This window comes from Leptodactylus fuscus, chromosome 11, assembly GCF_031893055.1.
Source record: "Leptodactylus fuscus isolate aLepFus1 chromosome 11, aLepFus1.hap2, whole genome shotgun sequence".
Lineage (NCBI taxonomy): Eukaryota > Metazoa > Chordata > Amphibia > Anura > Leptodactylidae > Leptodactylus > Leptodactylus fuscus.
In genome coordinates, this window is record NC_134275.1 from 34,304,012 (window position 1) to 34,316,524 (window position 12,513).

General features: G+C 43.2%; 1 protein-coding gene across 3 annotated transcripts in view; it reads left to right on the forward strand.

Moving 5' to 3' along the window:
- Nucleotides 1-2,798: 2,798 nt before the first annotated feature.
- Nucleotides 2,799-12,513, forward strand: part of TMEM268 (transmembrane protein 268) — a 59,284-nt gene continuing 49,569 nt past the window's right edge. For 2 of the 3 annotated variants that reach the window (XM_075260208.1, XM_075260210.1), the window contains exons 1-2: nucleotides 6,744-6,951; nucleotides 10,928-11,085. In XM_075260208.1, coding sequence (XP_075116309.1) covers nucleotides 11,013-11,085 — 73 coding nt within the window. In that variant the 5' untranslated portion in view covers nucleotides 6,744-6,951; nucleotides 10,928-11,012. Of the gene's footprint in view, nucleotides 2,904-6,743; nucleotides 6,952-10,927; nucleotides 11,086-12,513 lie in introns of those variants that run through there. The other variant, XM_075260209.1, reaches the window with a different exon arrangement.

The window sequence follows — 12,513 nt, forward strand, 5'->3', positions numbered from 1 at the left end:
ACCCACACTTTTCTCTTACACAGCTGTGTGAACTGCGTGTAACATTGGCTACATACTGCAGCTATGCAACAGTATTCAATGTGGGAGCCTCAGCTCTGCTCCCAATAGATTAGAAAGCTATTATACTCTGAACCAGCCATGCCTGGGGCGAAAGCACCTGGAGCAGCTCCTCTGGGCTCTCCACTCCTCATGGAAGGTATATTAGGACTGAATCAGCTTCTCACCTATACACAATCATTACTGTCTGTACTTCCAGATTATAACACAGTAATAATGGACAGCAGATGTGGTGGAGACAAGCAGATGAGAGTAGGCAGGGGCCTGATCCTCCTAATCCCCAATCTCCACATGGAGGACAGAGATGCTTATTGACCTCTGGGCACCCCATTCATGTAAGTTAGTGGAGAATTACTTCCTATTGGAGGCCCTTCCCTGCTATAAACCCATCTAAAGTCCAGAATAACCTGTTGCTGCAGCTAGGGAAGTGTTCCTTATAGCTATGCTACTGGAGGGAGGAGAGAGTGAGCTGTGTCCATCACTTATTGTGAATGGTGTGATCCTATATTGTCTATTTAGATGTCAGCTTGCTCGCCGTTTTCTCTGCTGGTCGGCCGCTGACGACATTAGGTTGGGGTCTATTGCGGGGTCCTCCACCTTGCCATCTCTCAGTTCACTCAGTGACTCTTCTCCTGGCTCCTCTTTGTCATGGTTGGAATATAATCAACTCACTGCGTTTTTCCGTAAGTTTTCCCTACAGCTCGTTCTCTCCACTGCCCAGACTGCTTTAGAGACTGTGTTTCGTCATTCGGCGGTGCGAACCCGCGTACTTTCTCTCCTCTATGACATCCTATTGACAGCTGCTACCCCGGGCCTTCCCCCCCCTTCACCAGGTCCGTTTGTCTGATGCCGATTGGGAGAGATCCTTCCTGTTTGTGCACAAATTGCCTCTGCCCTGTAGTGCCCAAGAGAAAAACTTCAAAGTCTTATCTCGCTGGTACCGGTGTCCGACCCTTCTGTATCGAATCTACCCGTCTGTGTCTGACGTGTGTTGGCGTTGTGGAGCCGCAGTGGGATCTTTCTTCCACATTTGGTGGGATTACAGAGAGATACGGGTATTTTGGTCCTCTATTTTCTCCATTTATTCTAAGGTCAGTGGTCACTCTGTGCCCCCCTCCCCTCAGCTGGCCCTCCTTTCCCTTATTCCGGGGAAGATCTCCGCAGTCAAGGGCGATCTGCTGCGACACTTTCTCACGGCCGCCAGGACTGTCATCCCCCGCTACTAGTGTAGTACCGTGACACCCTCTTTGACGGAATGGCTCCAGGAGTTTCTCCTCATTAGGAGGATGGAGGCTTTGGTCGCAGAAGACTCTGTGAACCCTTCTAAATTTGAGACCCTCTGGCGGCCGTGGGTGGGTTCAGGAATCAAGTGAGTTTTTTCTTCCCTTTTCGCTTAAATCCCCCCTATTAGCCCCCTTTCCGGGTCTTCTGGGGACTCCTGTCCCTTTTCTTATTTTCTAGCCTACCTCTGTCTGTTGCCCCCTCTCGTTTTGTGTCTACGTATGTGTTGTCTTTCTGTTGTTTCTTTGTTGTCTCTCTGGATCAGTGTTGGATTTATATTGTATATTGTTGCTTTGTTGTTGTGCAAGTCTCTGTACCTGCCCCTCCTGGGCGCTAGTTTATAATGCCATTTTCGTTCTGTGACATACCTTGGACTTGCCATTACTCTGCATTATTGTGTTATTGTAGTTTCGTTTTACTTCTTTGAAAAATTAATAAAAATTTGTTTACACCTATTTAGATGTCAGCTGTCATGGTATTCCTGCCTGTGATGATAATCAGATGACTGCTGAGAAGTGATCTCTACCGAACAGGAAGTGTCATCCTATTCTAAAACTTAGTGATTAGAGTAAAAGGATTTCCGTATTTTTATATACGGTATAGAATTTATAAATCAGATCTTCCATACTGTATGTAGTCACTAGAGATATGACTAATGTACTTGTAAAGCCTTCAGAACTGGAATTTCACAATGCACTGTAGAGGCACCAGAGATTACCCACAGAAGTTTTGGGTATACATGAGCAGTCTACTTTTCCCCCATGTAGTTTTATTTTATTTCACCATCATGGATTCAGGAATTGTACTATAGGCCTCAAGTTTGAGGTTTTCATTGTGCAGCCAAAAAATAATTTGGTGTTTGTGAGGCCCCCAGAGGTTCCTGGTTTATATTGTAAAGTTGCCAGATATATAGCATTACCCCCAGAGATTAGTGGCCGGCATCGTCCAGTTACCAGACACGTCTTGGTTAGCCACTAGAGTTTTAGGGTGGCATTATCTACACATCAGAGACCTAGAATTTGCCAACTAATCCCAAATATGCAAAATTGCTGCAATATGATGTTGCTGTGTAGTAGAATTGCAAAACATTGGGCAATATAATAATGAAATACTAGAATTTCGGTGACCACACTTCCTGGCACATATCTCTTGCAATGCGTTGCACTTTACCCTGGGAGAAAAACTCATTGAACCATAAATATGTGAAATACTTCTCCGGATTTTAATAAATTTAATCCTTAGGGATCTGAGCAGATTGCCAGATAGATGATGCCAGAAGATACTGAGTGACTACTACAGTTCTGTTCCAATATTTGTTGTTGACCTTAGGGACAAATAATCCCAGTTTAGTAGTGTGTTGTGTTTTTTTTTTTTTTTTACATATTTGTGCATTTTACCATGTAACTAGTATTCAATTAACACCCAGCAGCCAGACAGGAAGGAGGAGACCCAGCGCTCTGTGAGAACACCAAGGAATCTGTGAAAGACTGCACAGGAATCCTGAAGTTTGCAGAAAGTCCTTAGGAAAACCATGCAGAGGAGTGACAGGAGCAGACGACTATTGGGTAGGGCGTTTTCTCATCTGATACATTATTAGTGTACGATTTGTAATGAAAGTCATGACAGATTTATTCTAATTGACTATATGGAGTTAAACCAGTGTGCCTATAGTACAAGGGGCTGCATGCTGCTCCTGCTTACTATTTGCTTGGGAATTCTGGTCTCCAGGCTCTTATCAAATCCATATAACAAAGAGATTTCACCAGGGATGTTTGGTTGTGAATCTGGAGATTGGAAATTCAAGCAGACATATGGCAGGGAAATACTGCGAGCCAGCATTTCTCATTTTAGATTCACTCTAATAAATGAGTCTCCACCAGAACCCAGCATATCGCCTCAGCCCTGCAGATAGATAGGTTAGGGTCATCTGAGTGAAATAGTGTTTTCGCCTTCTGAATTGGTGCTTTTGTTGCTGAGTTATTGCAGCCTCTCTCAAAATGCAAATCAGCTCTTTGGAGCAATGAAGGCATTGTCATTGCTCCAAAGTGTTAAGTGGCAGGGGTGGGCATAACATTGGTGCAAGTTGTACAGTTGTACAGGGTCCAGGTAGGTAAGGGGCCCACTGTCATCCTAAAGCAGCTTCCTACTGTCTATCGTATTGCATATAAATGTCTGAGCTATTGAAGTTCATGGCTAATACATTGTTGGGGTGGATTCACACTACTGTTGTATAAAGCCTGTTGTATTATCCATCACAGGATGAGAACAACAGACATTGAATGACAGATGCACACAGAGTCATCGGGTGTTTGTCTGCATTTATTCATATGTCAAAAGAAAAAAAAAAGCATAATGGAAATTTTGTTCTATCATGCTTTTAACTCTTCTGACGGAATGAAAAGTGCTGCTGGACTTTTTCTTCCATTACAAAAGTAAATACCGGGAAACATGATGGAAGAAAGCGTCCGCAATGATGGTTACATTAGAGTCATTGGGAATGGACCCAGATGCGGACGGCTCCCTCTGTGCCCATTACTCTACTACCATTAATGTACATTACTTTTATCCTATGACTGATGACAGCAACGGACCCCAGTGTGGACATACCCTTAGATATAAGAGTGATGTACTGTTCTAAGATATGGAGCCCATCTACTATTCCTACACAGATGCCCCCTGCTGTCTTTGTCCACCACTGACCAGCTCCTTTCTAGCTACAAAGAGCTCATTTTCATATTGTCAGAAAACTTTATATCTTTACATCCCAGCAACAGAGACAGCAATTCACAAGCGGGGAACCCTGTGTGATTCAGGTGGTCCTAACCTATCTATCCGCAAGGTTGGGTTGATATGCAGGTTCTGATGACAGACTCCCTTTGCTGGCAATATTTGTTACCAATGTAAAGCCAGGAACTGGAAACTCTGGTTCAGTTTGGTTTAGATAGACTTGTTAGAGCTTAATCCCCAGCTCAGTCTGCTGTGCTATTCCTAATGGCGAAGGCCAAAAAGAGCTCTCTTGGCCTTTGTTGCTATAATAGAAGCCTGTGGGTATATTTGATGTATGAGCCGGGAGATTTCCTATATTTTTTGGTAAATGGTTTAAGAATAGAATGAAGTGGTTAAAAGAAGGTTCTTCCTGCTGCAGCTTAGATCAAGTAGGAGGTGCTACCTTGGCTTTGGTGGTGTTAGCTGTATGGTGTGGGGGACTGCACTCAGCAGCCTATCATAGCTAGCACACCCTCTGCCTAGGCATGTTCAATTGCAGCATGGTTCAAGTAGTAACTTACTATCCCTCTCCTGAATGTAACCCTAACCTGTACTGTTTGATATGGACACAATATAGTTGCCTCTTACTAACCATCACACAAGGTTGCGTGGACATCGGAGCTGAGGCAGCGCCATCTTCTGGATCCACACTGGTCCAAGGAGAACCTTCTATTCTAGCATCTACCATGGTAAATGTCCAGGGGGTGCAGTATGAAAGGTGTACCACATCATAGGCTCTATTTGGCATTGCACCCTGGCTACATTCATTTGTTGAAAGGGACTGTGCTGCAGTACCAGACACATTGCATGGACAAGGGTGGTGCTGTTTCTAGAACAGACTTTATAGGATATACCATATAATTGCATGACATAAATGTATATGCTGAACGTGCTGTGAACATGCACAAGCTGTACTGCATTAAGATAATCCTATAATTTACACTGCGTTCCAGATTATCGCCTGTTACACCTTGTAAAGAAGGGGCTTTGGAATATTTCTGAATGCATAGACGAGGGTTTTCATACATTTGTGCCCAGAACAAATGGCATGAATAATGTTATTACACAGAATGCTGGGCTCTAATGTATGGCCATGAATGCCCCAGTGTTTACTTATATTAAAAGGAAATATCCCAAATACCTAGAACATAGTGCCTATTGTGCCCGCTATATTATAAAGTTGCTGAATAGTTATATTCAGCCCTGAATCCTTTCCTTAATAGGACTGGTGGCTTTTAGCCGATGCTGTGATCTTTGCAGTAGTCATGGTGACTGATGTCGCTGTGACTTCTTTGTTGAGCTTCCCTCCTGCCAAAACGGAATTAATTTCTAGGACAAATGAGTGTATAGATATATTATATACTGTGCTTGTCATCGGTGGTGTATGCAGCTATTGCTTATACTGACACTAGACTATGCTGGATACACTTGACCTGTGTACTGTCACTGGGATGCCTTGGTTTTATTGCACTTTATGTATCATGGCATCATGGGAGAAATGGTAGTCTGAGACATCCCTGTACTAGGGCCCTAAGGTTGTGGCTGTAAGTGGATGGAACGGGCACATCTGATGAGCGCATTTACCACTGTCTGCCTGTCCACTCCATGCCAAAGCTGTTTAATATAACCCTGCATCGCCAGTCTGTTATCTGGGGCAAAGACTCCAGATACCCAATGCTGTCAAGAGGATTTGGGTGGGGTGTTTCACAGGAGAAGTAAACCTGCCTAAACACTTTAGAACCCTTTCACATGGAGCAAAATGGCGCTGTTTATGGCGCCGAATTTACCGTGCATAAGAGAGCGCGTCCCATTGATTTCAATGGGTGCCGCTCGCTTTTTTCTACCCACGAAATCTACTGCGCGGCTGAAGGAAGCTTTTTTTTCCGCTAACTAGAGCTCTATGGGGAGGCGTTTTTCCACGTGGATTCTGACATGGATTCAGCGCCAAAATCCTCCCCAAAAAACTGTGTGAATGGACCCTAAGATAGACTATCAATATTAGATCTGTGAGGGTCTGACACCAGGGATCCCAACAGATCACCTGTACTGAGACAGCACGGCTCTAGGTAATGTTTACATACCACAGACCGCACTGCTCACATATACAGGACCTGCTCCATATTGAATCTGTGACAAATACAGCTGTGTAGACGGGTGCTTAGACATGAATTTTTTTTTGTTTTTGTATATCATTTTTTTATGTGATATTTACAGAAGTATAAAGTAGAGAAAAGGTAGGATAAAGGGCTTATAAAATGTAGATATGAAAATATTACAAGGGTGAGGAAGTACGTTGGCCGTATAACTATATTTGGCGTGATTTATATATAGAGTGCTGGCCCTAATATAACTTGTATTTTGTTAGGACAGCTGGTGCTGAATTACCAAATTCTATCAGCAGAATTTACTCGCAGTTTCAGCATTTTAATTCTTTCTTGTTTTCCCCCAGAATCCTTTGCAGACTGTGTAGTTGCCAAGTGATATGCCGTTATATGTCCCTCTGTTGGGAAAGGCCGCTCTCCTATCACCAGCACAGGAGGATTATTGGCTGAGCAGGGCCACCTTGTGTGACGCACCAGCAGAGGGAGGAAACCGTGACTGTGCAGGCAGCAAGGGGTTACAGAAGGGGAGGAGAGCTGCACAGGCTGCAATACGTACATGGTAGCTATAGAAAGTAAAAGCAGGAAGACTCCTGCATAAATATATACACCATAGGTATATATAGAAATACAGAACGATTGCACTTCCTGTCTTGTGATTGATTATTTACACAATGACTCTGAAATCGGGTCAGGCTGTACGGTCACGTCCTTATTACACACTGGATGAAGGCGCAGAAGGCTAGCTGTAAGTGCAGGCTGTTACCTGAGCCGCTATTACATAACAGAAGCTCTTCTTAGAACTTTTCGCTGACTTGTTCACAACTTTTAGCCCTCCAGCTGATGTAAAACTACATCTCCCAGCATGCCGTTGGGAGTTCTAGTGGAATGACATCTGGAGAAGTGCAGGTTGATGACCTCCATAACTAGAGCTTTACGCTTTAACCCTCTCTGTTTCTGTATTCTTTCACGGCTTCATGCCTTGCACTTGCTTTTACTTTACCGGGGTTGTATAGGGGGTTCCATATTTTTTTTGTTTCAGCCAGAACAGAGCAGGTTTAGTGCTTTGTTCCTAAAATAGATCAATGCTTATCTCGGAGGGGATGAGGGAGGATAGCTTGTTTACGTAATGTACGTATATATATAGGTGTATGTTTGTATGTGTGTGTATATACATATATCATTCTTCTTTTAGTGATTGGGGTAAATATATAGATATACAGATGTAGCAGGAGCGTCTGCTCTTTGATTCACCACTCACCCGCTGTCTTTGGGCCCGTTTTTTTGGGAGCAAGAGGCGCAATGTAGTGACGTCACTTACATCCTGCCCATTGCGCCTAGAAGACACCGGGACCAGAGAGAGGACTATATGGAGGAATGGGGAAAGATGAGTGTTAAAGTTTGTTTTGGGGATTTTTATATATACAGTGGGTGACACAAAACTTTGCGGACAACCTGGGGGGGGGGGGGAGGGAGAGGACCTGATATTGTGGGGCAACCTGGGTTGAGGGGGTAGGGAAAATGACACTATGGGGACAACTTGGAGGGTATGAGGACCGTGGGGGCAACCTGAAAAGGGCAGTGTGGGGAGACATGAATTTGTGAGAACATGATACTATAGAGGCAACCTGAGGGGGGCATGACACGGTGGGAACAACTTGGAGAAGGGGGGGGTGAGATGGTAGGGGCAATCAAGGGGGTGGAGGGACATGAATTTGTGGGTACATAATAAGGAGCATATTGTATGGGGCTGCTAGAGAGCCATTATACTGTGTGAGAGCCACTAAGTGGCATTATACTGTGTGAGGACCATTGAGGGAGCATTATAATTTGTGCAGGTCAGGTATTTCTAGGTGATGGGGGGCCCACTTATGAAATCTTTGCACAGTGCCCACAAATGTATTAAAATGGCCCTGTCCCCCGTGTTTGTCAGGCCAAGGCATCCCCCTTAGTCACTTCCTCAATCTGTCTCCTTTTGTAAAAAGTGGAAAGTATGGCGCAAAAGAAAGTTCCGCATTTTTGGCTCAAAAAGGGCCCACGTGCCACAGATGCACCACCACTATTCCTATGTACAACAGGGTTTTTTTTACATCAAAGGAATAGTAAACGGAGTCTAGACACTAGTCTTAAGAGGTTTTTGTGGTATTGTTGACCTATTCTCATGATATGGCATCATTATAAGATCTGTGGGGCTTTTAGCATGCCTGGTGACCCTCTAGTGTAGAGGCTGCGGTGTTCTTATACATGCTGCTGCCTCTTCACTGCATATCAAGCACATTGCCATGCATTGTATAGCTGAGCTCTAAACAGAGCACAAGATCAGTGACCCCTCCCTTCAAACAGCTGATTGGTGGGTGCGTTGGACCTTCACCATTCTAATATTGATGACCTGTCCTAAGGATAGACCATCAATATCCTAATTTTGGAAAAACTCTTTAACTGTATTCCGCAGTGCACTGTACTATATCAGAAAACCATTGCATTGAATTCAATAGCCAGTCACAATAGAGGTTGTAGCTTATTAATAATGCAAACAAAATTTCACATTGATTCTTAGGTCAGCAATTAGATAGGTGGGGGGTCTGACACATTAGTGAGCCCTGTTCAAAGATTTGATAAATGGACCCCACATAATTTCAATCTCAATTTCAGTGCTCATGGCACGTCCCTGCTGCAGACATCATCAGCTGAAGCCTGGATAGTGAGCACAGAGCTGATCATGTTATTCGCCATTATTTTATTCAATCTTATTTGCATCCATAAGAGTAGAGATTATTACCTGCCTTCTGGAAATGCAGGACTGTAAGGTTATGTTCACATCTGCGCTCGGTGACCAAAAAGGACTTTTCTCTCTGCATTTTTCAGGCAGAAACCAGGTGGAACCCATTATAGTTTATGGGGCCCGTGGGTTTCCATGGGTATTGGCCTTTTAAGCAGATTAGACTTCTATTTTTCGGATCCCCAAGTGTCACATAAATTCACATTAAGTTTTTGCAGGAAAATTTTTGAAGCGGAATCCACCTCAAAAATCCCTCCCAAATCTCATTCATTTCGATGGGAGTCAGGCAGATTTTCAGCTAGAGGAAAAATGAAGCATCAGGACTGATCCTCAAGTGGATTCTTCTTTGTATACCCCATTGAAATGAAAGGGAGATAGAAAAACACATGTGCTTTTTTGTGCAGGTTTTGCAAAAGTTGCTTCAAAAACCACTATTTTTTTCTGCCTCATTTCAATGGGCTTTGCAAGGGAGAATCAGATTGAAAAGGAAAAAAAAATGCTCATGACTCATTGAAATGAATGAGAGATGGGAGGCAGATTCCATCTCAAAATCAGCCTGCAAAAAACTCCTTGTAAACTGGGTAAACTCCTTTCATCTGGGTTGGATAAGGCCCCCCACTACCATAAGGCCCAATGCAGATGCACGATTTGCCCTATGGCTAAAGTAGCTCCGGTCCGACCTAGTAGATAGTGGCTTATGTATGTAGCTAGAAGCAGGCAATGTATTGGCCCTAGCAGGCTACTGTAGCTCAGTGGCCATTCAAATCATTGCTGAGGGGATTACCGGGTATTGGACCCCACTATCTGATATTGATGAACTGTCCTAAAGGTCTATATCTTAATAGCAGAAAATTCCTTGTAAAATGTACCAAAATTTTGGGCTGATTCTCTATATACACACAGGAAAAGAGGATGTGGTTCATCTATAACCTTCGTATGTACATATAGTTGGTTATTCAAAGTTCAGCCAAGTCTTCAAGTAACCAACATAGATTCTTCTGTTAATAACCCTTTAGGTTCTGTCTCAGATTCTATGAATTCCAGCACACAGAAGTTATACTGCAAGGCTTATGTAAGGTCTTAGTAGTTGAGAGAGGATTAGATGAGTATTTGATATATAAGTGTATTTATCGTGCATCTAACCAAGGAAATAGAGGAAGAAAATCACAGGTTTGCTCAGGTCAGACTTGCAGGCTATTCTTTGGGCTGCTGCTTAGTCATTGGGGGTGCTTTTATGGCCTTATTCACAAGAATAGGTAGTGAAAATGGTCATATGATGGATGTTTTTATAACCATGAGAGTCTATGGGGCTATTCACATCATATGAGGATTTTTCACATGTCATCAGAGGGTCTTGCTTGGGCTATTTTGTCCAAGGTTATTGAAGCCTCTTTATTGGATTCTGTTCCCTTTTTGTGGTATCACAATCTCTGGGTGAGTGGTTTCTGGAAGGAGAGGAGCGCCTGCCCATGACTGTCAGCCATTTATGAAGGAGGCAAAGTCAGGCTGTGGAGAACTAGAGGAGTCAGTCGGTGGTTAGACCTACTGACTCCACCGCTTTGAGTGTAACTCTAGAGAAGTTCTTCCCAAGATGCAATGCTCCATCAAATTACAACCAATGAAGCATTTCGTGATTTTACCTGTGAAGCCAACAGGAATAAAACTCTTCTTGCTTCTGAATGAAACTGAATACAGCGGTATTGTTGGACCACATCTGAGTCTATCCTCTAACAATTTGAAGTTATGTGGCGCCGTTGTATGTTCATGTGCAATGTCTGAATGGATTTCTAAGCTTGTCAGGATCCCAGTCAGATCTAATAGCAGGACAATTATATGTCAGACCAAAATGTTGCTGACAAAATAGTTCATATTGTGTACATGACTTCCGTCTGTGGTGCAGTAACTAATATATACATGCTAACGTATGTCCTCTATACAATGACAGGTGGTCTATCGTGTGGAAATGACCTACAAGGACTTGAGCTCTTCTGAGACCAACCACAGTTTTCCTATTAGCCTCTTCTAATGGTATGATGACGGAGACGGATGGGGGCGAAGGTCCTCGAATTGACACCTCAGAGCCAGTGGTCACATTACATTCAGGTGAGAGATGCCATGTGTGTGTACAGTGACAGAATAGCAGGTCCGTGTCAGTCCTCATAACATAACCAGCTGTGGAGAGGAAAAAAATCAATACTGCTAATAACATGTATTTCAGCTTTTGTCAGTCATTGATGCCACCAGTCACAGAGAATTACACTCCATGCTTGGCTGGAGACCTTACTAAAGCCTTATTTTCACCTATAGCGGCCACACTATAATGAATTCTCCAGATAATCCTCTCTTCTTAATGGCTAAGTAGTCAAGTCCTCTAGACATTTGGAAGCCTGTCCAGTAGATGCGGAAGGCTTTGTGGCTGCGAATACTTGAGGGAATTCGATGTAGTAATAAGAAAGCTTCAGATTTCAGTGGCTTTATTTATCTGGCTTTGCTGTAGCTACCAGAAAGTCAGTATGTTTCTTAAAAGGAGTCTCCCAAAACGATATAAATGCAGTGTAGGGGCCTTTATGAGAAGTAGAAATATACCTCTATGGCTATTTACCTCTGCAGAGGTGGTCATCTTTTATGGATATGCAAATTGGCCTTCAAGTGCATCAGAGGCGGGGCCTGGTTTACAAGATTTGCCTGCAGATAGCCACAAGTGCTCCGGCTCTACTCTTCAATCCCAACCCTGTAGCCATGTTTGACATTTTTAGCTTCTAAATGCTTCATGGCCCTCTATAGGCAAATCTGACAAATCGGGTCTGTCTCCGATGCACTTGTAGGCTGATCTACTTGTTTATAACCAGTAGAATATCTCTACATTGCTTTGGTTTCTAGCCATAAATACATATTGTAAAGTCTAAAATGATATATGTAAATTAACCTACATGAAAGCGACACAAGGGTTAAGTAATTGGCTTCATAGTCTTCTATGGGACTTTTGGGGCCTATTTGCCAGGATCCCCAGATACTGTGGTCATTGTTGGACTGGCCCACCAGAGTACCAGAGGATCCATCAGTGAACCCAGGCTCTAACATGACAATGGCCCAGCAGAAGACATAAATGTGGAGAGTACTATGGTCTGTTTCCTAGGGGTTGTTGGACGATAAGAACCCAGAATCATTTCACCTTGTGGTCCCAAAGATCTCAGCCTGACCCTGCTGTTATACTTAGTGCAGGGCCACAGTAATTCCCTGTGTCACGCACCTGCACTAGATATCATAACACTGTGTGTATATACATATATATATATATATATATATATATATATATATATATATATATATTTATTTTTGCCTGCAGTATTCTCTCAAGCTTTTGAAACTCCCATAGGGTATGTTCATGTAAAGACCTATCCTGTGCATATTTTTGCTGTAGAACGGTAGGGCAGAACGCTTATTGTTTCAATACATTGACATTCATTGAAATTAATAGGAGACAAGTTTCTTTCTAACGAAGAGTGGGCATGAAAACCTATTGTGTGAACA